At 54.3% G+C, this 26,633-nt stretch overlaps 3 protein-coding genes across 10 annotated transcripts in view; 1 reads left to right on the top strand and 2 right to left on the bottom strand.

Annotated features, from left to right (window-relative positions):
* LOC100729353 (SPNS lysolipid transporter 2, sphingosine-1-phosphate) overlaps positions 1–1,687 on the top strand; it is a 90,249-nt gene extending 88,562 nt beyond the window's left edge. For 3 of the 7 annotated variants that reach the window (XM_063251006.1, XM_063251002.1, XM_063251001.1), the window contains one exon: positions 137–1,687. In XM_063251006.1, the coding sequence (XP_063107076.1) occupies positions 137–629 (493 nt within the window). In that variant the 3' untranslated portion in view covers positions 630–1,687. The remainder of the gene's footprint in view (positions 1–136) is intronic. The other 4 variants (XR_010048198.1, XR_010048197.1, XM_063251003.1 and 1 more) reach the window with 2 other exon arrangements.
* On the bottom strand, positions 1,555–14,917 carry Mybbp1a (MYB binding protein 1a). The gene is made up of 26 exons (XM_013152121.3): positions 14,685–14,917; positions 14,428–14,523; positions 13,448–13,531; positions 13,286–13,360; positions 13,085–13,192; positions 12,237–12,412; positions 11,981–12,148; positions 11,766–11,883; positions 10,688–10,983; positions 10,348–10,458; positions 9,628–9,753; positions 9,285–9,452; positions 9,097–9,196; positions 7,575–7,671; positions 7,299–7,450; positions 6,921–7,007; positions 6,679–6,825; positions 6,431–6,598; positions 6,184–6,344; positions 4,743–4,995; positions 4,539–4,664; positions 4,385–4,453; positions 3,904–4,017; positions 3,638–3,739; positions 2,589–2,737; positions 1,555–2,398 (listed from the first exon to the last, which is right to left on the bottom strand). The coding sequence occupies exons 1-26, from the start codon at positions 14,874–14,876 to the stop codon at positions 1,822–1,824; spliced, it is 4,020 nt and encodes a 1,339-aa protein (XP_013007575.1). The 5' UTR covers positions 14,877–14,917; the 3' UTR covers positions 1,555–1,821.
* A 1,755-nt stretch (positions 14,918–16,672) lies between these two features.
* On the bottom strand, positions 16,673–19,868 carry Ggt6 (gamma-glutamyltransferase 6). Of its 2 annotated transcripts, XM_003469644.4 has the most exons (4): positions 19,509–19,868; positions 18,802–19,004; positions 18,612–18,725; positions 16,673–18,154 (listed from the first exon to the last, which is right to left on the bottom strand). In XM_003469644.4, the coding sequence occupies exons 1-4, from the start codon at positions 19,814–19,816 to the stop codon at positions 17,115–17,117; spliced, it is 1,665 nt and encodes a 554-aa protein (XP_003469692.2). In that variant the 5' UTR covers positions 19,817–19,868; the 3' UTR covers positions 16,673–17,114. The 2 variants fall into 2 exon arrangements, with proteins under 2 accessions (XP_003469692.2, XP_003469693.2); XM_003469645.3 differs by lacking the exon at positions 18,612–18,725.
* Between the last annotated feature and the right edge of the window lie 6,765 nt (positions 19,869–26,633).

Raw genomic sequence — 26,633 nt, 5'->3', positions numbered from 1 at the left:
TTCCCAGAAGTGCAAGCCCAGCGTTGTGGCCCGAGCCCAGAGCAAGTCTGATTCCCCAGGCAGCAGGGAAGTGAGGGAAGCCTTGGGACAGGCCCTCCAGCGCCCTGACTCTGAAATAAAACCTGTCTCTCCGTAGGTGCCGCTGGGACGAGGAACCCGTGCTCTCACCCAGTCTGGGAAGTGTTCTACAGTACCCCAGACCTGCAGAGCTGTCCCAAAGCTTTCTGTGTGACCAACTAGGGACTCACCCTTCCTGGTCCGGGACTGCTGAGTGGCCTTGCGTGGAAGAAGCCACATCTGTTAACCTGAAAGGCTGTGTGTGCTGGGGCAGGCTGGATGGATTGTCAGCCCGGAGTCTAGGTTGCCGAGCCCCTGGGTTTGGGCTGCAGGACCCCTGGAACCCAGGGAGAAGGCACCTCCAAGTGGGTGTATCCGGAGACCCTCACCTGCCACCAGCTTACATGATCTTGGGCAAGTCCCTGCCCACCCTCCACTGTGGGGCCAGGGAGCTGGACTTTCTCTCACACTGTGCTGGGCAAGGCACCACCTGCAGGTTTGAAGACCCAGCGGATCCTGTACCACACAGGGACGAGATAGCCCAGCCCTCAGGGCTGCAGTTCAGGTTCTGAAGCTCTTGAAAGCGCAGGGACCACTATCCCTTAGCTGGGCTTCTGACTTTGGGGTCACTGGACTTGGGCTGGCACCTGGCTGGAGTGCAGCACTCTTCACTTGGTGCTTCCTGGTCTACTGGTCACCCTGGGGGACACTCTTTGCTGCCTTGGGCTGGCTCTTCATTTAGAAACTTCCCAGGCTGGGACTCCTTCTCTAGAGAGCTGGCATCCCCAGGGGTGAAGGCCCTGGCGACAGCCACACTGCTTGCACCCCCGGTTTGAGATGTTGGGAACCAGCTGCCAGTGTGTGTTTGCAAGGACCCTTGTGGGTCTCAGAGCATCTCTGCTGACTTTGCAGAAGCCCAGAGCCCACTCCCATCTTCAGGTTAGGCTGAGCTTTTTTCAGGGGCCCACGCCCCCAGAATCCATGAGGGTTAATAGCCAGGGCTCTAGCTGCTGGAAGAAGCGGCTGTGCCCTCAGCTTCCTGCTCCAGGGGACGAGCTTGGCAGAGGGAGGATGCCACCCTGGCCACTGCTGCCGTAGCTCCGTGACTCCCTGATCCTGGGCAAGCTTTGGTCATCCCATTCCTATTTACACTCCCACCCGCTGCAGCCACCCACCAGGCTACAGCTGTCACCTGCATACTGGTCCCCTGGAGGAGCTTGTGCTCACCACCCCACAATCCCCACACATCCGCTGCCATCATGGTCGTAGGAAACCCAAGAGCCAGCTGGCCACTGTTCCCTCTGCCCCTTAGTTGCTGGCTGGCTGTGGCTTCAGTGGGCGTGTTAGCTAGTGGAACACCCACCTTACCGAGCTCTGGGGCGCCCTGCGGACCGGACACAGGGGAGGTATCCCCCAAAAGACCAGTCTAGCCTCCATTCTACCCTCGCCTGGGGCCCCAGCAATGTATTCTTGTTGTACAAGAACCAGGTCCAAGTGTTGCCTCCTCTTCCTTCCGGAAGCCAAACTGCTCCTTTATTTTTTAAGAGCTGCTGATTGTGAATCTCAGAATATTAAAGAGAAGCCAAATATATTCCTCTTGTAAATGAAGAAATAAACCTATTTAAATGAGGTCCTGGTGTCTGGGGTGGGACGGGGACAGACCCCTGCTCAGAATAGGAAGCTGCGTCCTGAGGCTGGTTTGTTAAAATCAGGAGGAAGCACAGGAGTCTCCAGGGCTGCTGCACTGGGACAGGGCACCAGCACTCAGGGTGTTCTCAGCTTCTTCCGCAGCGACTTCTTTTTCTTGGCTCCGCTCTGGAACAAGCTGGGGCTCCTGACCACAGACAGCCTGGACCTCTTCCGTGGCAGGGTGGACTGTGGGGACTTGCCTGAGATTCCCTTTTTGGCAAGCACTTTCTGATGCTGCTCTTTGCCTGAGGGCTCTGTGGGGGACACAGGGGTGTCTCCGTTCACCCGTGACAGCCTTTTGCTTTTCTTTTTCAGCTCTGGAGTCTTGGCAGGGGTGCTGGGGCTCAAGGCGGGGGCGCCAGGGGCTGGGCTCTTGGTGGCAGGTGTCCCGTTCACTTGGGGCTGGGCCAGGCCCTTGGCCTTTGCTCTTCTTCTCTTCTTCTTGCCTGTGCTGGGGGGCTGGTTGCCACCAGTGGCTACAGGAGTGGCTCCCTCTGGCTTGGCACCCTCCTCAGGTGCAGCAGCCTCCAATTTGCGTTTCTTACGCTTTTTGGTCTCGGGTAAGAACCCCTTTTTCTTCCGCTTTGTGCTAATGGGGCTCTCAGAGGTACCGGGGACTTCTTTGGTGTCTTTCTTCTCCACCTTGGGGCGCCTAGGAGAAAGTGGGCAGGAAAAGGAAGCATTCAGTGAGGACAGGGGTTACCTTCACCTTGGGTTCCTAGGGACCCAAACTGCCCAGAGCCCCTACACTCAAGCCCGCGCACCACGGCACGCAGAGCCCTGGTGCATGTGGTGCCTTCCCAGTCCCCTTCCAGGTGTGGGCCTTTCTGCCCAGAACCTACTGGACTCCGAGCATCTTCATGGCCTGCCAGTACAGGTCATAGAGGCGGCTGGAGCCGATGGAGTGCTCGCCCTGCTGTAGGCTCTGCCGCAGCCTCTGCTGCTGGCCCTGCAGCACACCCAGGAGCGCGGTCAGGTCCACAGCCAGCTCCTGCAAAAGAAGCAAAGCCTGAAGCTGCAGTGGTGGTAGGAGGTGGGGTCTCTCCAGGGCCCTTGCTTGCTCAGGGCCCTCAGCCACCCCTGCCATCAATCACTAGCCTCTCTTCTGGGAGGAAACCAGACCCCCATCTCCGTTCTTCCCCCTTCCCCAGCGAATGGCTGTTCTGCTTCCTCACCTCCTGCCAGCCCCACTCCTGCTGCAGTTCTGACCGCCCTTTCCTAAGAGTGTCCCTCAGTCCTCTCCGGCTGCCCAAGTCCTTCCCTGCTGGCTGTGACCACGCAGGTGATTTCTGCAACTCACCTCTTCTAGTCTCCTTCCCACTCCAAGGGCAGCTACTCTGCCCCTTCCCTCAGCAATGATCAAGGACCAGCCTCACCCTCCACCTGGGATTTGACCAGGGTTTGTCTGTGCTAAGTCCTCCAAACTGACTTCTGGCCAGGCCTGGGAATCCATGTATGTATTTTCCAGCTGCCTCCTCATCCTCTACCCTGACGTCCTGTGAGCACATCATACCGTACTGGGTGCCACTTGTCACCGCTGCTCCCTATACTTTTGCCCTAGATTTGGACACCTGGACTCCTGTTACCAACCCAGAATCTCCCCACCTTCTCCCAGTGTCTCCTGCCCTCCCTGTCCCTTCTCACTCCATTCTGGCAGGTACAGGCGGGACCCTGGCACCCAAGGCACGCACACTCATCTCACAGAGGTTAAGGGAACCACACAAACACGAGTAGGGTGGGTCAGTCCTCACCCGGCACCTGGACCTTCACCGTTCGGGTCCTGCTTCTCCCCATCCTGGCTCAAAAGCCCTGACTGTTCTGGAATCTGCTGCCCCGACCCCGAGGGGTGCCCGCCCCTTCCCAGGCTCTGGTCTGCCGGCCGTCAGCTAACCTCGTGATGGATGATCCTGAGCAGAGTGTTGAGCAGCTCCAGGGAGGTCAGCTGCTTCTGGTTCTCTGACTTGCTCTGCGCTTCCCCGAGCTCACGCAGGTTCTAGGGAGGAGAGGCCAGGCTGAGGCATGCAGAAGGGATCCCTGCGGGAAGCCCGTTTCCCAGCTTGAGACTAAAGCCCAGAGAAAAGCATGTCCCTGGGGCCACTCACATCCACTCTAGAGAGAGGCTGGGGTTCTAGTGAGTTGGGAAGAAGGAGCTCTTACCTCAGTGACCTTCGCCAGAACCTGGCCAATCAGCGGCTCCCACTCAGGATCCTCAAAACACACCCTCAACTCCCGTGCAGAAAGGGTCTTCTGCAGCAGCAGGCAGGCCTGGGTCTGAGGGGAAAATGCAGTTACTATGCACAGAAGTGCTACAGGCTGAGGCTCAGGGACCGCCAGACCCCTGCTAAGAACATGGCCACTCTAGGAGGCGCATGGGGGCTGCCTGTTGTCCTGGGTTCTGCAATAGCCCTGAAGGCTCTCAGGGGCGCTGGAGGGCGCAGGCCATGGTAGCTCTAGGGGCAAAGCCAGCCCTGTCTCCTCAGACCTTGTACTGGTGGTGGGGAAGGGCCACGGCACCATCATCCTGCCTGTCAGATGACACATCCCACAGCAGGGCATGGATCCTGGGCTTCACACACCCCAGGGAAGGGGATGAAGTAGATAAGCCAGCAGATGCAGGGGCACCTGGGGAAGCCCTTACCTGCTGACGGGCCCGTGATGAGCCGGCCAGGCACTGCAGCAGGACGGGGAGCAGACGCTTACAGATGGTCTGGGAGGGGTGAAAAGAACAGGGGCCATGAGGCAGGGCCTGGATGGGCCAAGGGAGCCAGAGGGCAGGGTGGCGGGATGCTTACCGGGTAACGGGAGAAGAGGCTGAGGAACATGGGAACAGTGAAGGGGCTGTTGCGCTTGGTCAGGAAGGAGCTGAGTGCTGCTGAGTACACTGGGGCCACGAGGTCCAAGTCCAGGCAGTTGGTGGTCTAGGCCAGATGAGGAGGGACAGGATGAGGCCTGGGCCCAGTTCTTCCTGTAGCCCTCAGTGACTGAGCCCCACTCACCTGAGAGTCTGAGTCTTCGGGGACATCACTGGCACCAGTGCCCTGCTGCTGCTGGCCCCCTGGCACGTGCTTCTTGTTAGCACTGCCCTTCAAGACACGCAGCAGGTAGAGGGAGGCATTGAAGTAGTAGAGGGTGACCGAGGAGTCGGCCTGCTGGCCAGCCTGCCGTACCAGCCGCTCCACCTGGCCATGCAGGGCCGATGTGCAGTGGCCCACATCGCGGCAGTAGTGTCGGGAACGGCACAGGTGGTGCCTGTGGGTGAAGAGGGCAGCACTGGGCAGAATGCTCTCTGCCAACCTGGGCCAACCCAAGGAGGGACTCAAGACCCCTGCCACACAGGGAGAATAAGAGACCCTCGGAAGGAGAGGGCCTGGGCCTTGGCCAACGTTTGCCAAGGCCATGAGGCAAAGTGGGAAGTGATTTCCTGGGCCGGCCTCACCCCATGGCCAGGTACCCTGCTCCCCCCATATCTATTTCTTCTGGGACAGTGGCCTCTGGGACCTCTGTAAAATGAGACCGGCTCTGTGTGCTTAGAACCCCACTCAGGTCAGGGGGGCAGTGCACGCCTGTGATGCCAGCACTTGGGGGGTCTGAGGCAGAAGGACTGCTGCCAACTTACGGCCAGCCTGGAATACACAGCAAAACCTTGTCTCAAAAGAACACACAAAAGCAAAGAAACACCAAAATAAAGCCCAAGCCCCCAAACAAACAACAAAAAAAGCTCTTTGTGATCTCGAAGGGCTGGGGACAGAACAGAGATAAGAAGCAGGGCCCTGGAAAACCTGGACAGTGACCGGGTGCTGGCAGAACTACCTGAGCAGGACCTGGGGTCACGTTAAAGGTACCCAACCCCTCTCTGCTGTGCATCTGGTACCCCAGACCACAGGCCTTTGGCTCTCCAGGTCTGGAAGGTCTATACTACAATCTTTCTGTCTTAGACGCCGTAACTGCCTCCCTGCCAGGCGCCCAGCCTCAAGAGCCCTCCCTCAGACTTGCCCAAACCAGACCCTCCCTAACCCATGCTCCCATGCTGTAGCTGAAAATGTTATGAGCCCTGGATGCTAGCAGCCAGCTCCTCTGCTCCAGCTACAGCTGCCTGTGACCAGCTCCTGGTCCTCCATCACGGCCTGCGGCCTCTACTTTTCTACAGCTCCCTGCTGTGCTGCCACTTCTAGGACTGACCAGGTGTCCCTGCCTGCATGCTGTGTCTTCCGCAACCCCACCAAGGCTCTGTGTGTGCTGTGCCGAGATTGCCAGGTGATTGGTCAGATTACTGTCATGACTCGAGGGCAGGGATGGGACTGGGGACCCAAGGATGCCAGCTCTCCGGTACAGCTGGCATGAAGTGACAGGAAACTCCAGGCTGCAGTTTTGGAGCAACTGTGTACAAGCACAGGCTCCAGCCTGGCCTGGGCTCTGTGGTTGCGCCCGCCCACTCACATGAAGATACGGGCTGTCTTGTGCAGCAGGTCCTGCTCCTGCTTGCTGCTGCCGCCGCTGCGCATGCTTCTCTGGATGATGTTCAGCAGTGGCTCCAGCAGCTCCAGGACCAGGGGGCTCTCAGGCTGCCTGGTCACCAGCACCTCAACGAGGTCTAGCACCTGGGGGTAGAAGTGAGGTCAGCCTGCTGGGGAGCAGGAGCAGAGATGGGCTGGGCGGGGCCCCGGCCACAGGACTGCTGGCTCACCCGAATCTGGAAGTCCCGCCGGAGTGTCTTCTCCTTCTGCAGCTTGTTCTTCTCATCCCGCTGGGCCTGGATACGCAGCTTCTGCTCGGCAAAGAGGCTGGAGAGACTCTCGTCCAGGGCCATCATGGCCTCGTCGCTCAGCTCTTCCTCCTCACTGTCCTCGCCACCCTGGGGACGCAGGCCCATCAGTCTGGTCTCTTGCACGCACGCATGCATGCACCCATGCAGCCCTTCTAGTTTCTGCTCACCAGTGCCTTCCCGGCCTGCAGCACTTCCATGAGCTGCTGGCGGAAGCCCGGGTCCACGTGCTCATCACGCTCCTCTTCCTCACTCTCCTCTCCCTCACTGTCTGCTTCACTCTCTGAGTTCTCATCTTTGCTGTCTGAGCTCTCATCCTGTGCGTGGGAGGGACATTGGTCATATTTCCCCGTGGCTACCACTACAGCCCACAGCCACGGCCCTCCCAGCTCTGCTCTTTGCTGGTCAGTACCTCTGCATCCATCAGCTGCTTCTCATCAGAATCATCGGTGACCACCACGGCATCGTCCTCATCCTGGTTTGCTTCAGGGTTCAGCACCTGGGAAGGATTCCAGGCTGCTGACCCATCTGCTGCCCATGCCCCCGACCTTCCTTACACCCTTGGCCAGACCCAGCTATCTTGGTCAAAGGTTGCATCTCAGGGAAGATAATGGAGTGCCAGCTTCCTCAACAGCCCTCAGGGTGCCAGGGACAGGCTGTCCCAGCAGCAGTAAAAGTGGGTTCCTGCTCAGTCTCTCTGTAGAGAGGGCTGAGAGGATGGGGCATCTCCAGTGTAACTGGGTGCTCCAGGAGCCCCATCCCAGAATGTTTCTTTCAAATCCCAACTCACATTCAGGATAAGCTGTAGGGCGCGTGGCGTCAGGTGGGAGCAGATGTGACCAAACACGCTCCGGGCCACCTGGCGCATCAGGTTGCTGGGTTGGGACAGCAGGGACAGCAGGATCTCCACCATCACTTCCACCCATGGCGGCTCCTTGGCATCTGTAAGCAGGAAAGGGCTGAGCTGGGTCAGGGTACTGCTGGTTATACAGGGCGGCCCTGCTCACGGTCCCTTTCCTGCCCAAGGACATGGCCTTCCCACCCTGCCCCAGGGACAACGACCCACTGATGGCCTTGGAGCGGGAGCGGCGGGTCTTCTCCCCCATGCTCTTCTTGATGCAGGTCTGGATGTCCCCTAGGAGGTCACAGCTCTCTGTGGGAGACTGCAGGTAGGGCAGGACATAAATCAGGGGCTGGGCCTTGCTTCTGCCCTTGCTGGGGCAAGGAGCTGGCCAAGGGACACTAGTAGGCACCAAACACACTGGCCGCCAGCCTGCTCTGCCCACTCACTCTCACCAGGCAGAGCAGAAGAGTCAGCCCAGAGTTAATGGCTTTCCCTACTTCCTATGTGTTCTCAGGACCTGAGCCCCCAGCAAGAACGGAACCCGGATGGCCCAGCCTCCTTCAGTTCCACACTTGGCCTGGCATGAGCAGACCTGAACCTGCGTCCCAGGCACCACTGAGGTGTGTAGGGCAGCTCTAGAAAACACCTATAATCTGTAGTAGCTGCAAAGCAGCTTCTCCCCTCCTAATACCCCGGAGTCAGTGTCCGGATCGCTGTGAACACGCAGCTATCTTTCTCTGGGCTGCACCTTTTCTCTAAGGATTTGACACACCCCGAACTGTGGATTCCTCTAAAAGCTAAACTGAGAGATCCCATGGTACAGGGCAATATTCAGATGTCTGAGAGTCCCCAGGGCCCTGATGCTACCGAAGGGTTGATGCCTAGTACTGAAAGCAAAAACCACAGCCCCAGGGCCAGAAGGAAGCACACAAAAGAGGGACCTGTTACTCAGGTCAGTGACACTGAAGCTGCCCTACTAAGAGCCTCAGGCACCTCCAGCAAGAATCTCAGAAAAAAACCAGGGATCTGGGCTTTGGGGAAACACAAGAAGCAAAGCGCTGCTGGTGCCGAGCTTCAAATGCAGTCAAAGCTCCCAGGCCGACAGAACAGAAAGGGAGTGTGGTTTCAGGTCCCATTATTGGAAGGTCTGAGTTACACAAATGTGACAGTTTGACACACAACAGGGCGGGCCAGGAACCTGCACTGAGGATTCACAAAGAGGCAGCCACCACCACTGCCTGCCTCTCAATTTTCAGCTAGGGTCTCACTATACCCCCAGTTGGCCTCAAACTCTTGGCATTCCTGCTTCCATCTCCCAGGTACTGAGTGAAAGCCGACTCCCAAATGACATGCCCCAGGGTACAGAGTGCCTCCTTCCTTGGGAGGCAGTTCTCTTCCCCACTCATCACTTCTGGTCTGCACATTGCATCTGGGAGGTGCTTTGAATCTTGGGAAACCTGCGGTGTGGGGCCAGGTTGCTTTGCTTTATCTCCCTACCTATCAAACATGGCAAGTACCTGCCTGAAAGCTTTGGGCATAAGAGGTGACTCTGGGAGGGAAAGCGTGGGATGCTGGCTGGTGCCCAGAAGTAGACATGGTAATTTTTCCTTGAGTTGTAATTCCAGGATGGACCAGGAAACCCAACTCAATTTTCCCTGACCCCCAAGTGTATCAGTAGGGGACCCACACCCCATCAAGCCCCAGAATCCCAGAATCCTAAATGGTCCCCTCTCTGCCACTATACCTTGAAGAGGTGAAGGCCCACTAGGAGCAGCAGGTGCTGGAAGGCAGCTGCCTTGGGCTCTGAGGAGCGGGCCTCCAGTTCCTTTAGAGTCTCCAGCATGCTGCGGGCGGGGCAGATACTCGTGTTGGCAGGATATCACTGCTGGCCACACCCAAGTGTCCCACCCACCGTGGAAGCCCCTGCCTCACTGGTCCCAGGCCTGGCGCTGCTGTGTTGTGAAGGGTGTGATGATGGCCACGTTGCGACTGTGATTCAACAGCATGTCTGCAAGCTGCACCAGGCGGTAGATCCAGGGGTGCCCACTGTGGGCCTGGCCTGGTACGTGCCTGGACTTGGTGGTGAGGGTCTGTAGTAGGCTGGTGAGGGCGAGACTGGAGTCACAGGACTGCACGGACCAGCACAGCCCCTCTGCCCACCCAGTTCAGGGCTTGATCCCTGGCCTCCACATCTACTAGGTGCTTGCTACTGCTCCCAGCTTAGCACCGAAGGCCACCTCACCATCCTGGATGTCCCCAACTGCCCAGGGCCCACCTGAAGAAGGCGTTGACAAAGAATTCTCGGATGCGGCTGTCCATATCGAGGGAGAACTGCTGCTTGGTCTCTGGGATCTGGCCCGTGGGTTTCTTCGTCTTGAAAAAGGAGTGGAACAAACAAAACCTGGGAGAGACCCAGTGTCATCTCAGCTTGTGCCATTTGTCCTAGCAGGTTATCCTTTGGGGTGGTACCATAGAGGGTGTGCCAGAAGGGAGGAGGGGCTACTGTGTGGGGCATGGTGCCCAGGACGCAAGAGGGCAAGGCCAGAGGACGCTGGGTAACAAGAAGCATGGGCTACTTCTCTGGGAACCACAGCCCTCCTGAAGGCAAGACAGATGTGAGGCTGTGTGGCAGAGGCCACATTAGGCTCCGGAGCCTGCAAACACGGGGCTGCTGGAGCTGGCTCTCATGACCTGGTGGTGGTGGGCAGGCCCAAGCCCTGTTCTGTGTTGGGCAGTGGTGGGAGGCACCAGGCAAGCAGTTTTCCTGCAACCATGGTATGCCCAGGTTGCCCGCAGCATTTGTGGAACATGTCCTTAGACCCCTGGAACCCTGGACATTCGGGTCCCTTCCCTTTGCAGGCCCCTACTTCTCTCTGCACCTATTCTCCACTGATGATTCAACCAAAAGGCCTCTGGCTCCAAGGTGGACCCACGCGAAGACTAGGCCAGGGACCCTTTTCCTTGGTCACTACTGAGGTCTGGGTACATTTCACACCTGGCCACCTGCTCGACCAAGGTCTCCTCTTTCTCCAGCTGCAAGGTGTCCAGAAGACTGACCAGGCGGTGGATGATCCACTTCCGGAGCCGGAATACAGCCCGCTCGGGTCTGTGGAGCAAAGATCAACCCCACAGAAGACATTCAGTGATGATAAACACTGGGAACTGCTTTGCCCCACCTTAACAGGAAACCAAGACGTGTCCTATACATCATTATGGAGAGGCCAGGGCCATCTTTAAGAGTTGAGACTCCTCCCTTCCCTCCTCCTGTGGTTTGCAGCCCCATCACAAGGGGCCAAGGCCCATTCACCTGGGCCCCTACCCCTCTGGTCACTCACGAGTTGAATGAAGCGTCTTGTTCTCTCTTCTGGTTGGCAGTGCTGAAGTCAACCAAGCAGTCTAGGTTCGGCCGGAGAAACATGTCCTGCAGCCAGGCCATGTAGTCTCGGAGGGCCTGGGAACTCAGGAACTTTGTGACACGCCAGAAGGTAGGCATGACAGGGAGACCTTGGTTTGTGATGGACGAGAAGGCCACCATCACAGACAGCTGCCGTGCAGGGTCATCCTGGCAACCCTCCAGGAAGGTGCCCACGTACTCGCTCATCTCTGGGATGAACTTGGACTGACTTGAGAGCTGCAGGAATTGGGCAGAAGGGAGGGTCAGGCACCCGGAGCCACAGCCCTAGCAGCACCTTCCACAGCGGATAAACCTAGGCATATAAGGCCTGGTGGCACACACCTGCAATTCCAGAATCTGGGGACGCTAAGGCAGGAGGATCACAAGTTTGAGCTCTGTCTGGACAACTCAGCAAGACACTAACTCAAACAACAGAAGGGTGGGGTGGCACGGTTTGGTGTGAAATACCACAAAACAAAAAATCCAAGCCTAAGGTCCCTTCCCTTTTACCCAGCTGGGCTGAGCCTTATCTTGCAGTGTCACTGTACCCTGACACTATAGTGCTCCTGCTCAGCAGCCAGGCCTCTATTTGCTCAGTGGAGATGGTGATGGGCTGCTTTCCTGGCCTGTTACAGGGTGGAATTAAGACCCTGGTTTGAGCAGGATGCAAACCGTGGAGTGTCCTCCTGGGACTCAAAACCACCATCCCTCATGTGCTTATCAGGTAGGTGTCAAATCCTGTGCCATGTTTTCCTGTGGCAGCTTGTTTAACTGTTAGGACAACCCTCTGTGGCTGGCCCAGTACACTGTTTTATGAATGAAACGAACTGGTTAAACCAGCAAGTGTTTGCTACGTGCCCAGTATGATGGTGTTCACTGGGACAATGTTCTAAGCACCGTCACCCCAACGAGGGGAGCAGGGAGGTTCAGGAACCAGGTCCTGCTCCACTCTTGTTGGCAGGAAAAGCCAGCTGTATGGCCCATTCAGTCAGTGCCTAACTGCAGCATGGAGCACCCACCTTAGCAGTGACCATGTGCTCCCCGAAGTGACGGGCCAAGTCTCCTCGCATCACCAGCTGCAGCTGTTCCTTGGACAACAGGGGCAGAGCTGCGCCCAGCAGGCGGAAGCACAGAAAGCTGAGGGGTGGGGAGAACCTGGTCAAAGCACCATCCTCTGGATGGAACCTTAGGGAGGCAGTTCCAGGTGACACAAGGGGGCAACTGTCACACGCACCTGGCTGGCCAGGATGCCTTAGTCAGGAGCCCCTGCTCCAGGACTTCCTTCCAGAAACTCGGGAATTTATTCTCCTTAAGAGCCAGGCGGAGCAGGTCCAGGGCCACGTTGGGCAGCTTGTTCTCCTTCTTCGCCGAGGTAGCTGCCAACCTCAGCACATTCACCAGTCTGTGGAGACAGGGGAATCAGGGAACAGGGCCTAGCAGGACGGGGTACAAGGACACCAGGGAGAGGCCACCACCCACTTCTCTCACACCTGGGCATATTCTCATCTGTGAACAGGTCAATAGATCCCATCCAGGACTTGAGCTTTGAGGGCACCTTCCGGTAGGCCAAGAGGAAGAGCTCTAGGTGCCTGGGAGAGCTGAGGATCACACTGAAGTCAGCCCTGAGGATCTTTGGCAGGAGCTCCTCAAACATGGCCTCTGGGACCTAGTAAAGAGACAAGACTGTGGAACTGTGGTTCCCTCCCAGTACCCTCAGTCTACCTCCATGGGGTACGTCCTACTCTGCCTGTCAGGGTTTGGGCACAATCTGTCACATTCCACCTTGCTAGGCCACCAGAACCATCAGTAGGTGTTTATTTAACAACCCCGAGCTTCAAAGAATTTGGGGTTGTTTTGAGACAATCTCACTATGTAGTTTAGGCCTTGAACTCATGGTCATCCTCCTGCCTCAGCTTCCCAGGTGCTAGAAAAGTTGTTTTTCAACAAGCATCTCACTGAGGCTGATCTGCCTGGAAATGCCCTTCTAACTAGTAAGTTTTGATTTCTTAGAGAACAAGCCTATTTCTTTTTTCAGGACAGATTCTCACTCTGTAATTCATGCTGGTCTTGAGCTCTTAGCAATCCTCCTGCCTTGGCTTCCCAAGTGCTGGGATTACAGGTCTGTGCCACCACACATGGCAGATTTCAGATTTAATATGACAAAAGGAATGCAAACTATCTTAACAGCTCTTTTGCCAATTTCACATTTAAGATAGCATTTTAGACACATTAAAATGTTACCAAACTACACCCCTCCCCTCCACCTTTTCAACGCAGTTACTGAAACATTCCCAGCTGTACCTCTGTGGGACTGTCAGTGAAGCACATCAGCTCATACCTCGGAAAGGATGTCCACCAAGGCCTGCAGGGGCTGCCCCTGTAGGTGGTTGTAGTGGTGGCTCAGGACCTGCAGCAGCTTCACCGACTTCATCAGGGCCTTTTGGTCCTGGTACCCACAGAGAACAGAGGTATGAGCAGTGCATGCTGCCCCCGCCTTCTTAAGGTAGTCTATGTGGCCCTTGCCCCCCAGAGCCCTTACCTTCATTAGTCGGCCTGACTGAAACAGTGCCAGCACCCCAAACAGGTTTGCAAACAGCACAGGTCTTATTGTTGCCTAGAAAAAGATGGCAGGCACAGTAAGAAAGGCCCACACACCATCCACCCTCCATTCCTGGAGCTGGTATCCTCGGGCCATGCTCACCTTCTTCGCAGTGTTCAGGTCATATTTCTCCTGCACCTGTTCCAGGATGCTGCACAAGGGGATGTCTTCAAAAGACTGTAGCAGCTGCCAGGACAAGGGGGAAGAAAAAGAGAGGGGTTCAGAGCAATGGCCCAACCCCGTTATCAGACTTTATAAACACCCTCTCTTTTTCCTGGTATTGCAGACTGATCCCAGGGAGTGCTGAGCTACATTCCCAGTCTTGCTATTTTACTTTGAGACAAAGTTTGCTACGTTGCCCTGCTTGGGTTCTAACTTGCAACCATCTTAACCTTCAGAGTAGCCAGCATTACAGGTGTGCATCAGCGTGCCTGGCTTTAACCACCCAGAAAGCCTTGAAAACCCAAAGGACATCTGTAAAACTGCCCACGCATCTCTGGGCAGTGCGGAGGATGGGATACTACTGCTCAAATGGAAGGGAATCCTGTTTCCCTTCCCTGTCTTACTAAGGCTTTAGAATTCATTTCTTATATCCCTTAGAGAGCATGCTCGGATCCCCAGACAATCCACCCTATCTGTAGAGCCTGAGTTACCGCTAGGTGAGTGATGACCAACCTTTTAGAGACCAAATGCCCAAAGTGCAACCCAAAACCCACTTATTTAACGCAAAGTACCAACACTGCCCCTACATGCGTTGTTACCCAAGGCCTGCTGGAGTGATGCTAGGGCAACGTGGCTGGTCTGGCGACAGAGAGGGCTTTCTTAGGGTGCCCGCTGTAGCGTACGTGCCATAGGTTCGCCATCACTGCTCTAGAGCAGCAGCAAAAAGAAAACTCACTCCAATTTCCACAACATCTGCCTAAACTTTGTAGACAGGCCTTGCCCACCAACTTTCTCACACTACTTCCAGGGAAGGGTGCCTCCCATCAGCTCAGGCCGCCCCTCCCTTACAGCCGAGGTTCCCCACCCAGCGCACTACTCTACCTAGCAAGGACGGGGGCCCTGCCGGGAGTCAGTCTCACCTGTGCCAGAGCCATACTGTAGCAGGGCCGCGCGGCTTCTCGCCCCACTCCCAAGCCAGTGATGAGACGCTTCAGGGCATACTTCCTCTCGGATCCCTGCGGAATCAAGAGAATGCCGTGTTAGTAACAAAAGGGGCTGCCCTCGCCTTTTTTGGCATCCAGAGTCGCGACAGCGCGATCTTGTCCCAAGCCCTGGGCCCGCCGCCACTTCTCGGTCGGGACCTCGGCGGCGCCCCGTCCCAGGCCCACCACCGTGCCTCCGGCCTTGCTCGCAGGTACGCCAAGAGCTTCTCCGTGGCCTCCAACCGCGTCTGCTGGTGCGGCTTCGCAATGTCCCAGAAGAAGTCCAAGAACTCGCGGCTGTGCTCCAGCAGGCCATGGCGATCCGCAGACATCGCCCCTCCAGGAGGTGCAGGCTCCGCAACTTTAGGACTCCGAATCTCCGCCATGCTGCACGAGACACGTGGGCTCCACAGGCAACCACTTCCAGGTCAGGCCGCAGCGCACGCGCACTGAGTACGGTCAGCTGGGCGGGGCGGAGCCATTTGAGGCCCCGCCCCATCCTTCCGGTTTCACTAGGAGGAAAACCCCGCTGCTGAGTAGAAACAGACTGCGCACCCCTCCCGGGGCGTTCATAAAGACGCGCCTTGGGAAACAAATCCCGAAGGCCGTAATCTGTCTCGTCCCAGAGCCGCCCCTGAGCTCCCAGCCTAGAGGCTGTCAAGAATAACCAATTCAGCATTGCTGATAACCTTATTGTGTGCCGGGGACTGGGCTGAGCCGGGCGGCGGAACAGAGCATTCCTTGCGCGGACTTTCTAGTGTGGTAAAGGATTGGTGAATAAGTAGCCAAATACACTTGCAAAATCAGAATTATGAGGAAAGCAAATAACTCAGGGGTTAAAGGGACCATTTTAAATTTTGAAAAACGTGAACTCGTCACCTGCTTAAAAACCTTGTAATTTAAAAGAAAATTCAATAAAATTTTGTGACAGTGATTTGATTTGGGTGTTTTTCTTTTTTTATTTTGAGATAGGCTTTCGCTATGTAGTTCGGGCTGGGTTTGAACTCATTTCGTAGCCCAGGCTGGCCTTGAACCCTTGGCAATCTTTCTGCCTCAGCCTCTGGAGTCCTGAGATGATGGGCCTGGGACACCGTGCCCAACCTGCCATACTGATTTGAGGGGGTGGTCACTTTGATGAAGAGATGACAGGTGAGCTGAGAGCCAAGTGACAAGAAGGGTGCAACCTCCCCCTAGAGCAAAGACCTGAGATTAAGAGGGGACAAAAGCCCAGGCTGAACACATAGCAGCGAGGAAGACTCAGAGATAAAGATGGTGAGGCTGGCAGGGGACTCACAGAAGCAAGGCTGAGTGGAATCCCAGACCAGGTCTGAGAGTTTGGGTTTCATGCTGCGTGTGATGAGTGGTAAACCCTCCCTGAGGGTTTCACATCAGAGTTACATTTTTAAAAGATCACCTGGTGGCTGTGTGGGGGGTGTGTCAGGGCTTAGAAGGGTTAGAGTAGGAAGACTGTGTCCAAGACTATAGTGGATGAGAACGGTCAGGCTTGGGCTAATTTGGAGCTCGTCAGCTTTGGTTGTCAGGAAAGAGAAATAGAGAAAGATGCCAAGCTTGAGCCCCAATAACTGGGTAGACTGTGGTACCATCACTGAGCTGGAGAAAAGTTATCTTTGAGGGGGAGATGCAGATGGTAGCATCACCACTGCATCAGAGTGGCCTTTGATGGTGCTGGAAGGGGGGTGCTGCTGTGCCTCTCTAAAGAGACCCCAGCCTGGCATTGTGGTGCACACCTGTAATCCCAGCCACTCGGGAGTTAGGGGAGGAAATGTGAAGTTCAAGGCTGGCCTGCACAATTTAAGCAAGACTTTGTCTTGCTGTAAAAAATAAACAGGGTGTGTAGCTCAGTGCTAGAGCTTTAGCCACCCCCAGTACCACCCTCTTCCCACAATTCTACACACCCAGCTCCAGCCCCTGGGCATCCATACCCGTGGGGTACCTCCTACTCACAGTTACCACATCTGCCCTGCCCTGATGTTAAGAGGTTTACCTTGTGCATGTGGCCCCCAGGAGCAGAAGGACAGGCAGGGAGAAGCTGGAAGTTGCTAAGTCCAGGCTCTGCCTTTCTCTGGGTGTTGGTCACCTGTGCTGCCCGGAGTTGGGGGATGTCCTGACATCAAGGGCCTCAAAGACCTGATGGGCAATTAACCAAAAAGCAGGAATGGCATTTGGCACCCAGGAAACTTGATTTTTATTTGTTCCCTGTTAAGGGAAATTGGCAAAGAATGGCCTAGGAAGGAAGATGGAGATGCTAGCAATAACTGGGTACTGCCTGCTCTGTCCCATAGAGTGTTCCCCACCAGTCCTCTGCAGAGCTGAGCTGAAGTAGCCCCAGGGCCTGCTGCTCTTTATCATCTTCAAGTTCCTTTGCTGATAAAAGAGCCAGAAGTCCCATCAAATGGGGATGCTGTGAGGAATAACTGAGCTGGATGCTAGAATTTCAACCCAGGACCTCAGCCCAGCCTTTGTTCATGCAAAGACATAACTGACCTGGAGAGGCTGGGGCTGGGCCAACCACAAGCACATGGCAGTTGTACACTCTGCATACTCTATGCTGGATCTGCTCAGGATTGAGACAGTTCTGACTGTGCTAGACCCCTGCCTCACCATTAGAAGCCCTGAAAGGGGCAGCACCCAGTGGGGACACTGGAGACCTGGGCATGTTCTGCATGGGCTGCCACTTGGAGTAGAGTCTGTTGGCCACAAATGCTGGGTCTCTCTGTTGGTCCTTGCTGGCCCTGGTGCTGATGTTGGGTCTGAGCTTGGGGCCCTGCCAGATGCCTGAGCAAGGCATGAGTCATGGCTCTGGCCACCTTGGGGGTCCCTGAAGCCACCAGTCCTAACACATCAGTCTCTGGGTCATCCAGGCTGCCATGGAGAATGAGGGGGCAGGCCCAGGAACTAGTTGCAGACCTGGTCACCAGGTTGCTGAGCAGGACACCGGCGCTTGGGGACAGTTGTCCAGAGCCAAAGGAACTGTTGAGCGAGGAGGTGAGAAGGAGCACAGAGCCGCTGCTGTCCACGGTGGCCAGGATACTGCTCACAGGGGCCCCATCAGTTTGTGGGAGCAGTGGGCAGGGGCTGGGGCTGGGTTCCCTGGAGTGTGGGGCTGCCTTTAGCAGTTCCAGGAGCTCTGGGCCAGCTGAAGGTGCAGGCGTGGTGAACAGCATGCCCTCGGGCATGGAAAGCTGCAGTGCTGGCTCCAAGGTGGGTGCAGGCCCAGCTGCAGGTTCTTCCAGCCCCAGGTCTTTGGCCAGCAGACTCAGTAGGGCATCCCCAGCAAGGTCTGGTGTGGGGGCAAGAGCTGCCTTGCGTAGCACAGCTGCCAGTTTTGGGTTGGTGGCTTGGGCCCCGAGGCCCAGGGGTGTCCCATCAGCATGACAAAGCAGTGGACAGGGGCCCTTTGTGCCCTGGGCTGCCAGAGCCCTTGCCAGGGATGCATCCACCACAAAGCCCTTTTGAGCCAGCACTGTTGGACCCTTGAGAAGGTGTGGCCAGGGCAGGTGGCCAAAGCGGGCATGAAGCAAGTGCAGGGCAGGCAGAGCAGTGGGAAGCCCCAGGCCAGGTGCCAGGACCTGGGCTGGTCCTGGGGTCAGGGCAGTTGAGTTTCCTGAGGAGCTGTTATAGAAAAGACCCCAGAATGTGGCACCTGGAGGAGAAAAAGGTCACATCAAGGTCAGGAGCACTGGCTAGGATGGGCCAGCATCACTCAGTAGACCTGGTGAAAGGTCATTGACTAGTGTAAGATTAAATTTTTTTTTTTGAGACAGGGTCTTACTGTATAGTTCATGCTGTCTTTGAACTCACTATGTAGCCCAGCCTGTTATTGAGCTCCACAGTGATCCATCTGCCTCAGCCTCCCAAATGCTAGGATTACAGATGTGCACCACCACTCCTGGATGAGATTAGGGTTATTGAGATAAGGGTTATTGACTGAGCTGGGGATCAGGCCACAGGTGAGATTGCACAGACCTAGGCTCAAAGGCCACACCCTAGCGTTGGGATGAGTATCCCAATCCTGTGTTCTGCTCACCAGCTTGAGATTCAGAGCCACTGAATTCCAAGACCTATGTTAGAGTCAGTGCCCAGGGTCATAGGTTACTGACCTAGTCCCGTGGCGTGAGGATGCACTACAACCAGGCACAAAGCAGCTGCAACTCCGGCATCCACGATGTTGCCCCCAGCAACAAGCAGCTCTTGGCCCAGGTGGGAACAAGGGGCTACAATAAGGATGAGACTGTCACAGGGCCGGGCCTGGGGCCATGAGCCTTAGTCCCTGTCCTCTCCAGAACCCACCTGCAGGGCTGATGATGGCACTGTGGTGGAACTCGCCAGCATGATGGGCATGTCTGCTGACTGGAGGGGCCCCGGAGCCCATGCCTCCTGCCGGGCTGCCCCTGCCTTGGAGCTGTCTCACGGCCAGGGAGCAGCTGACTGCCAGCAGTAGCAGGGCTGCCACCAATCGGGCCCAGGCTCCGGGCAGCCCGCCAACCTTATTCCTGCAAAAATGGGTATTGTGAGCCAGGGCTGGGGGACCCCCAAAAGAGCCTCCAGAGAACCCAGGGAATGTTTCTCCAAAGGGTTTGATTTTGCAAGAGTACACATTCTCCAGGGAGAGAGGCTTCCAGGCAGAGGGCAGGGCAATGGCAAAGACACAAGGCGGAAGAAGCTGGGGACCTGAGGCAGGGTCTGCAGAGGTTGAGAGGCAGGGGCCTCTGGTCAGCAGGAGGCCTGAAGGAGCTTGGCAGGCTGAGAACAGGGCCCAGCTGGTGTAGCCAGGTCTCAGCAGGTGCTGCCAGCACCAGGGCGTGGGGGCTGGCATCCTGGGACACAGCCATGGACACGATAGGGGCTTGCTTCTTACAGATGAGATGTTCATGGGGCAGCTTAGCCCATGGCCTCCTCCATTCATCTAGAAAGTCCCTGGAGCTAAGCCAAACATGGGACTCCAGAGAGAGGGACTTGCCTGAGAAGTGGAATCCCCAGGCCCCTGCCTGACTCACCAAGGGCTGTCTTGGGGCCTCCTGGAGTAGATGACCAGTGGCTCTGAGGTATCTTCCTCGTCTTCCTCCTCCTCTTCCCCTGACTCCATTGTCAGCTCCCAGAGCTCCAGCTTTTGGTAGTGCACAGGCTCTGCTGCGGCTTCCATGACCCACTGTGGCAGGCCAGCCTTCCTCCTGCCAGCCTTCCTGGTTGAGGCCCTGCCCCAGATGGATGGAAGGTGTGGCAGCCTTGGGAAAGAGTAGTGGCAGGATCCAGAACAGGTCTGGCTAGGGTGGGGCCAGGGAGACTGCGTGGGAACCTGTCCCATTAGGACACCAGTGTGTCTGTCTGCCAGGGATCACAGCTCAGAGAGGTCTAGGAGGAGCTAGCCCTGCAGCCACAGGCCTTGGGGGCGGGTCCACTTAGCAGCCCCATCCCCTTGGCCAAGGAGCCCTGATCCTTAGTCTGCTTGTCTAGGACTCTAGGAACTGTGGACTGAAATAAGAGCTACAGTTACTGGGTAGCTGGGGAGGTAGCTCAGTGCGTGACCAGCTTCCTTCATGAGGGCGTTGTTTCCAGATGGGGTCAAAGGTCAGCCCTAGACTGCTCTCAGGTCCCCAGAAAACTTGTAAAAATGACTCAGCATGTCATGTGCTCTTGAGCAGGTGGCGCCACAGACCTTGGCAGGGAGCAGCAGAAGCCGTGACTTCTCTACATTCCTTCCCTCTGCCTCTGGGCGTTCTGTCAAAGGGCTGTTCTGAGGCAAAACAGCACCACTTTTAACAGCCTCACCTTTGGGGCTACCCAAGCCGCCATTATCAGCAGAATTCGTGGTACAAATCGCCAATCAGTGGGGTACTCTGAGGCAAAGATTTGAGCAGTCTATGCTTACGTACAATGAAATGCGTGAACCTTACGGAACAGCAAGAGTGAAAGAAGCCAGGTGAGACAGGGCACACTGTGTGCCTTCGTTTATGCAAAGCACAGACTGGACTGCCCTTAGGTGGCAGGGGTGACTAGGGGAGGAATCCAGGGCTTCTGCAAGCTGACGGTGTCTTTTTTTTTTTTTTTTTTTTTTGCTCACTGTTACCACCTTTGTTTAATAGATTTAATATTAAAATGCATATCACCCAAGACCCGATTTTTATTTTATGGTGAAACTCGCTCTTTGGAGAAGGGATTTCTCTGCTGGACGACTGTCATCTCTACCTACTTGTTCCAAAGCTGTGACCTGCTGACGTTCTCCCCTGCCATTTTCGCCACTGCAGGACTGCTCTATTGCTACCTGGACATGTTGGCCTATCCCAGGGCTCATGAGGGATCAAATCATAGCCGGATTTCTTGAGGTTCCCTGCCACTCTTTATTTTTTATTTTTGACATTTTGATACTTTTTTTTAATGCCAAAGGTTTTATGACACCTTAACTGGAGCAGAGACAGGAACGTGTTACAAATGTGGACAGAGTTGACATGCACAGGACATGGGGATGCGGAGAGTGGGCGGAGAGTGGGCTTCTGTGTTGTTGCTGCTGGCCTGAGAGCACAGGTAGTGCACAGGCCCCACCTCTGGGAGCGGCAGTCTAGGAGTCTATTTTGCCGGGAAGGGTAGCACAGAACCTAAGACTCACCCCTGACCTCCTCTGTTCTCCAAGGGTGCCTGCCTTACTGTACGTCACCACAAGTAAGTTGTTTGTGTCACTGCTGGGGGCCAGATTTATGTTCCAGGCTTCTGCTCCAGAATTCCAGATGTGCCATGTTTTTACAAACTGAGTGTCAGGAGGTATGTACTTCCCTTCTCCCGTGGTGACATCGTCAACGAAGGCCATAGAGGGCGCACTGATGTTTGTCATAATAGGCGCCACTTGCTGCTTGTAAGTTCCAACTGATCTCGTCCAGGAAGCAGGCACAGCTGGCCATGCTGAGCTGGAAGCCAATCTTGGAGATGAGCACATTCTTGTCAGTGGTGCCCAGACAGTTGAATTTCTGAATCAGCTTAGGGTCGAGGTCCATGTGCATGTCCATGACCTCCATGGTGCGGCCTGGACACCTGCTTCCCTGCCTCCTTACAGCCGAGCCAGCTACTGCACTGCTGGATGTGGGGATCCAGAGAGGGCTTGCTGCTAGGCAGGCGCTGTGACCCCAGTCCTCGCTGTTCCATGGCGGTAGACGCAGCCTCGAGTGGCCTCATGGGGTAAACTCTCTCAGCCACTCCCTCATTCTCGGGCTCCCCACTCCCAACCCCCCCCCCCCCAGTCCGAGTCCACAGCTGCCAACTCCTCCCTTTCTCCTCCTTCTCTTCCTCTTCTCCCACGCTGTACCTTTGAATTCAATGATAACTTCTTGTCTATCAAATTTTCACCTTTGATGGAGAACTTTGCTTCTGATGCCTGTTTTGTTTTATTTTATATTTTGAGATGGGGTCTTTTTAAAAAAATTTTTTTGAAGGTAGTAAAATACAACAAAAGAAGACAAAACAAAGCCAGCTGAGGCAATGCAGTGAAATTGGTACAGAACTTCAGAGCAAGGTACCGGGATACAGTAATAGGAACCATTGTATATCTCGTTATCTTCACAACAGTTGTTCATTCAACCAGGTATAGCAAAATCAAGCCAAAAACAAAACATTGTAAAAACCAATCAAAATAGAATATTGAATAGAGCAAAACAATCAGAACAAAGCAAAACAGTGAAAACAATATTTGCCTTCTAAGAGAAGATAGAAGGAAATCCCCTATAATTGCTATATTGCATACTGCCATCCTCCCAAGAGATGCTCAGACCTCTGGCCTCAGGTCAGCACAATCAACCCAACATACAAGCATTAGGTTGCTTTATGTGCCTTAGTTTTTATCAACCCCAGCTGTCCTAGACACCATCCAGTTGCTAACAGGGGGGTCAGGATGGCACCCGCGCGCCCGTAGGTTCATGGGAGACACTGACTTGTTTTCTCCCTGGCGTACCTGTGACTGGCTTCTGCTGCCACTTACCAGGAAGGAGGACTTGTTGCTTTCTTGGTTGGCCTCCCAAGTTCCAGCATGGCTGGTTCTCTGGTGACGCTGACTTGTGCTCTTGAGATAGGGTCTGACTGTGTGGTTTAGGGTTGGCCTTGCACACTCTGTGGAGCTCAGCTTGGCCTTCACTATTCTGTAACCCTCCTGCCTCAGCCTCTCTCCTGAGTGCTGGGATTGTAGGTGTGCACCACAGTGCCTGGCTCCTGGTGTTGGTTGTGTGTGTGTTGATGGTGAAGCTACAGCAGGCTGTGAATTGGTGACCCTGGGTGACCTAGACAGACACTTTTCTGTATGCACATTGTATTTCACTAAAGAAGAATCCTCCAGTACGTTCCACATGAAAACAACCGCTCCGCCCCATGAAGTTGAGACTGTAGTGATGGCTATAGTCCCTCTCAGAGACCAGGGGAAATGGGGGGCAGAGAAATGGAGAGGGATTGGAGGAGGAATGGTCAGGGAGGAACGACAAGCTAGTATAGCTGAGTGTATGGCCCATGCCTATGATCCCAGCTGTTTGGAAGGCTGAGGCAGGAAGATGAAAAGTTTGAGGCCAGACCAGGTAATTTAGACAAATTTTCTCTGAAAATAAAATAAAAAGGGTTGTGGCTCAAGTGGTAGAGTGCTTGCTTAGCAAGTGTGAGGTCCTGGGTGATAGGATTATTTCCAAAAGATGAAAAGTATTTCCAAAAGATGAGAAGCTTAAAACAAAAAGAGGCCTTTATTCTGAGAACATGGGGAGAGATGACCGGCACCCCCCACCGCTGGAGTCTGGCCATCTCTCCAGTGGACAAGTGGCATGGGGGGGGTATGTAAATAGCCTCGGTTTGGGGTGGAACCTAAGGGGGCATCAGGGATGCACGGGTAGCCCATTGGTCCTAGGTTTGGTGCCATAGGTAAGTTCCCAGGGGGGAGAAGATGGAGTCACAGGTAAATTCCTACGGGCGGAGGAGATAGGGGCTTCCTGGTTCTGGTTGAGATTTTCCTGGCTATAGTGTCCTGTCTGGGCCAAAACCCTTTCACTGGGTTTAATCCTTACTCTCTGTAAGGTTTAATCCTTACTCTCTGTACTGCCAGAGAGAAAGACAGACAGACAGACAGACAGACAGACAAACTCCATGTGTGTGCTGTTGGTCAGGAGGGAAACTTAGATAACACCCTCGTACCATGCATTTCCTTCTTTTTCTGTGGCGTGGGGATTGAACCTAGGTCCTCCACACTGAGCCACATCCTCAGCACTGAGATAATCTTGAAACAGAGTCTTGCTACGTCATTAAATTGCCTGGGCTAGGTTTGAATTTGTAGTCCTTTGGCCTCAGTCTCCAAGAGTACTGGGATTATAGGTGTTCACTACTGGAAATGTTTTCACCCTAGAGTATACATGTTTGAGATTGATATGCTTACTCTGATTTAAACATTATAAAATGTATGTATGTATCCCAAATATCATATAGTAACTCATTAACACAATTGTTTTTATTTTTAAAAATTTATTTTAAAGGGAATAAACAAAACAATAGAATGGGACAAAACAGTGAAAATAATATTGGATTTCAAAAACAAGACAGAAAGAAATCCTCCATAGTTGCTGTATTCCATACTGTCATCCTCTAAATAGATGCTCACACTACCAGCTTTAGGCCTGGGAAGTCAATCAAACAATGCAAGCATTAAGTTGTATTTTTTACTTCATTGCTAAGCATCTCAGCCTGTGTTCCTCCAAATCAGCCAGTTGCTTGCAGGGGCAGGGGGAAGGGTTGTGTGGCAGTGGCGGGACTCCTTTTGTCTCCCGACCTGTGTGATACCTGGCTCGTGGATGGGGTTGTCTTTTTTCTCTCCTCCAGTCCATGACTGCCACAATTACAATTCTTTTTTTTTTTTTTTTGGGTGCTGGGGATCAATTACAATTTTTATGTAGAGAATAAATTACATTTAAAACAAACAAACAATAAAAACCACCACAAAAAAAATCCTTTAATTCCATATGCTTTATCAGAGATCCCTGCAGTGAGATCCAATCTGCCAGGTATTGTGGCACATGTTGGAGAGAAAGAACAAGGAACAAAACTGTGGTAAGGTGGGAACACAGTTTGACAATTGTTCATAAGAACCAAAAGGCCACAAGGCAACCAGAGCCTTGGCACTTACTTGATTGAGGAGGGGATTATCAGATGAGTCAAAGGGTGGTGATAATCTTGAACTAATGAGGATCTTGCCCTGGAGCATTTTTAGCCTTCTGGCCTTGGACTTAAACTTAGTGATCTTATTCTTATTCTTAGTAGGTGGGAGAGGATGGCTCACCCTAGTGGGATAATGGAAAATCTCAAAAGGATGACACCAAAAATCCCAAGCTTGCATTCTTCCCTTAGGGAAGTGTGTAAAACCAGCCATTAAGAATTTGTGGTTCCCAACAAAGCTTAGCCACTTTCTTTTCTGTCACAAGCAAGTATAGGAGCCTCTAAGTTTGGTCTGCCTCAGAATCACCACGGAGTGGTCCGTCAGATCGCTGGGCTCCATGCCCAGGGCTGCCAACTCCAGGTCTGGGGAGGGACTAGGACCCTGCTTTCCTAGCACCTAGTGATGTTGAAACTGCACTCTGAGCAGCACCCTCTATAGATACATCCCAGCACCTGCTGTCTCTACTTAGCTGCCTTCCTGTGTCTCCTTTGCCCACTGTGAGTTGATTCTGTTCCCAAACCCCTAAAGAGACTTTTGGTTTTCAAGGTTAGGGGTTTCTTTGACCAATAAAAAATGGACACTCTGGGGCTGGGGATTTAGCTCAGTGGCACAGCGCCTCCTTGGCAAGAGCAAGATCATGAGTCCCATCCCTGGTACCAAAAACAAACAAACAAACACTCCACCAAATGGGGGTAGGGACCTAGGGTTGCCACCTTGTAAGTTTTCCAATGGTGCGGGTGAGACAGGCAATTAGGGGGTGGCAAAGCTGGCTGGGGAAGTAGATGTGACCTGTTAATTATAAGATCTGGGAAAACATACACAGAGGGGTTCCCAAAGCTTGGCCTGTGGAGTGAGAACCTAGGAGCCCTGGACCTGACGTGGCCCAGGTGGGATCCCGGCACCGCCTTCCAAGACCCGTAAATCGAAGCTCTCACCGGTTTCTGTGAGATGTGGATGACATTAAAGGACACAGGCACCAAGCAGAGATTGCTGTCATGGGTTTCCCCCAGTACCCTACCCTGTGTCCCCCGGGGTGTTCTTTCACCCTGCTTTTTCTTCTTTTACTTGGCTCCAGCCTCCTCTGCAGAGCTGGTTTCTCCCTTGCTCTTCACTTTTACTTTTTTGAATAAACTTTGTCACTGTATTTTTTGCCCGCTTCATTCAACTCTTTGCTCATGAGAAGAACCTGGAATCCAGCTCTGGAAGGCAGCTCGAGCACCAGAAAACCTGATGACATTTAATTGGTGAGCCACTTTCAGAAGGACTACCTGACAAGAAGGGCGCCGCGATGACCACTGGTTTTCATTCGTAGAATACTTTGATTTCACTTCCTGTGAGTGTAGGTAGGAGCTTAGACCATCAGAACCAAGAGCAATTCCTCCTAAGAAAAGCCCGCAAGTGCCCTGCAAGGGGAGTGGGAAGCAACAACACTTTTTCTGTTTCCTCCTCTTTCAAAAATTAGTGTGTATGGTAAGCAACAGCTCAGGTTTTCCACGATTCGGAATCCAGACACTGGAAAACAACGAACTGGGGCAGGAAAAAAAGAAAAAAGTAGATTCTCAGGAGTCAGGAAGGACCTGGCAGGAAAATGAAAACCTCCAGAGGAGCTGAAGAGACAGAACACAATGTGGAAAGGGAACGGACAGCCGCCCTCGACCCAAGCTCCTGGCCCATGCCTCCTGGCAAAGGGAGGCTTACTCTATAGTGACCAAGTGAAGGCTGGGGACTCCAGAGGACTCCAGGGAGGAATGTGGCAGTGGAACGAATGGGCTGGCAGGTGCTGTGGACTACAGAGAGCGCGTGGGATTCTGCTCCAGTGAGAGTCCTTCAACAGCCAACAGTTGGGGAGTGACCCTAGTGCAGTCGCCTGCCCATATGTACACCCTTGGAGAGTGCTTGTGGGATGCCTCCCTGGAGAAGAGATGATCATTTGAACCTGGGACTCTGAGCAGTTGCAGGG

The sequence above is a fragment of the Cavia porcellus genome, unplaced genomic scaffold, assembly GCF_034190915.1.
Source record: "Cavia porcellus strain 051 isolate PalLab524CR breed Dunkin Hartley unplaced genomic scaffold, mCavPor4.1 scaffold_6, whole genome shotgun sequence".
NCBI lineage: Eukaryota > Metazoa > Chordata > Mammalia > Rodentia > Caviidae > Cavia > Cavia porcellus.
The sequence above is the reverse complement of the archived record's forward strand: the minus strand, read 5'-3'. Positions and strand labels throughout refer to the sequence as shown.

Excerpts from the sequence above, each read along its gene's own strand:
- Mybbp1a (XM_013152121.3), bottom strand. The coding sequence starts at position 14,876 with ATGGCGGAGATTCGGAGTCCTAAAGTTGCGGAGCCTGCACCTCCTGGA. Across the intron at positions 10,984-11,765 it reads AGCACATGGTCACTGCTAAG|CTCTCAAGTCAGTCCAAGTT; the intron begins GTGGGTGCTCCA and ends CAATTCCTGCAG. Across the intron at positions 9,453-9,627 it reads TTTGTCAACGCCTTCTTCAG|CCTACTACAGACCCTCACCA; the intron begins GTGGGCCCTGGG and ends CGCCCTCACCAG.
- Ggt6 (XM_003469644.4), bottom strand. The coding sequence starts at position 19,816 with ATGGGACAGGTTCCCACGCAGTCTCCCTGGCCCCACCCTAGCCAGACC. Across the intron at positions 18,726-18,801 it reads TGCCATCATCAGCCCTGCAG|CCCCTTGTTCCCACCTGGGC; the intron begins GTGGGTTCTGGA and ends TCCTTATTGTAG. Across the intron at positions 18,155-18,611 it reads TCCTCACGCCACGGGACTAG|GTGCCACATTCTGGGGTCTT; the intron begins GTCAGTAACCTA and ends TTTCTCCTCCAG.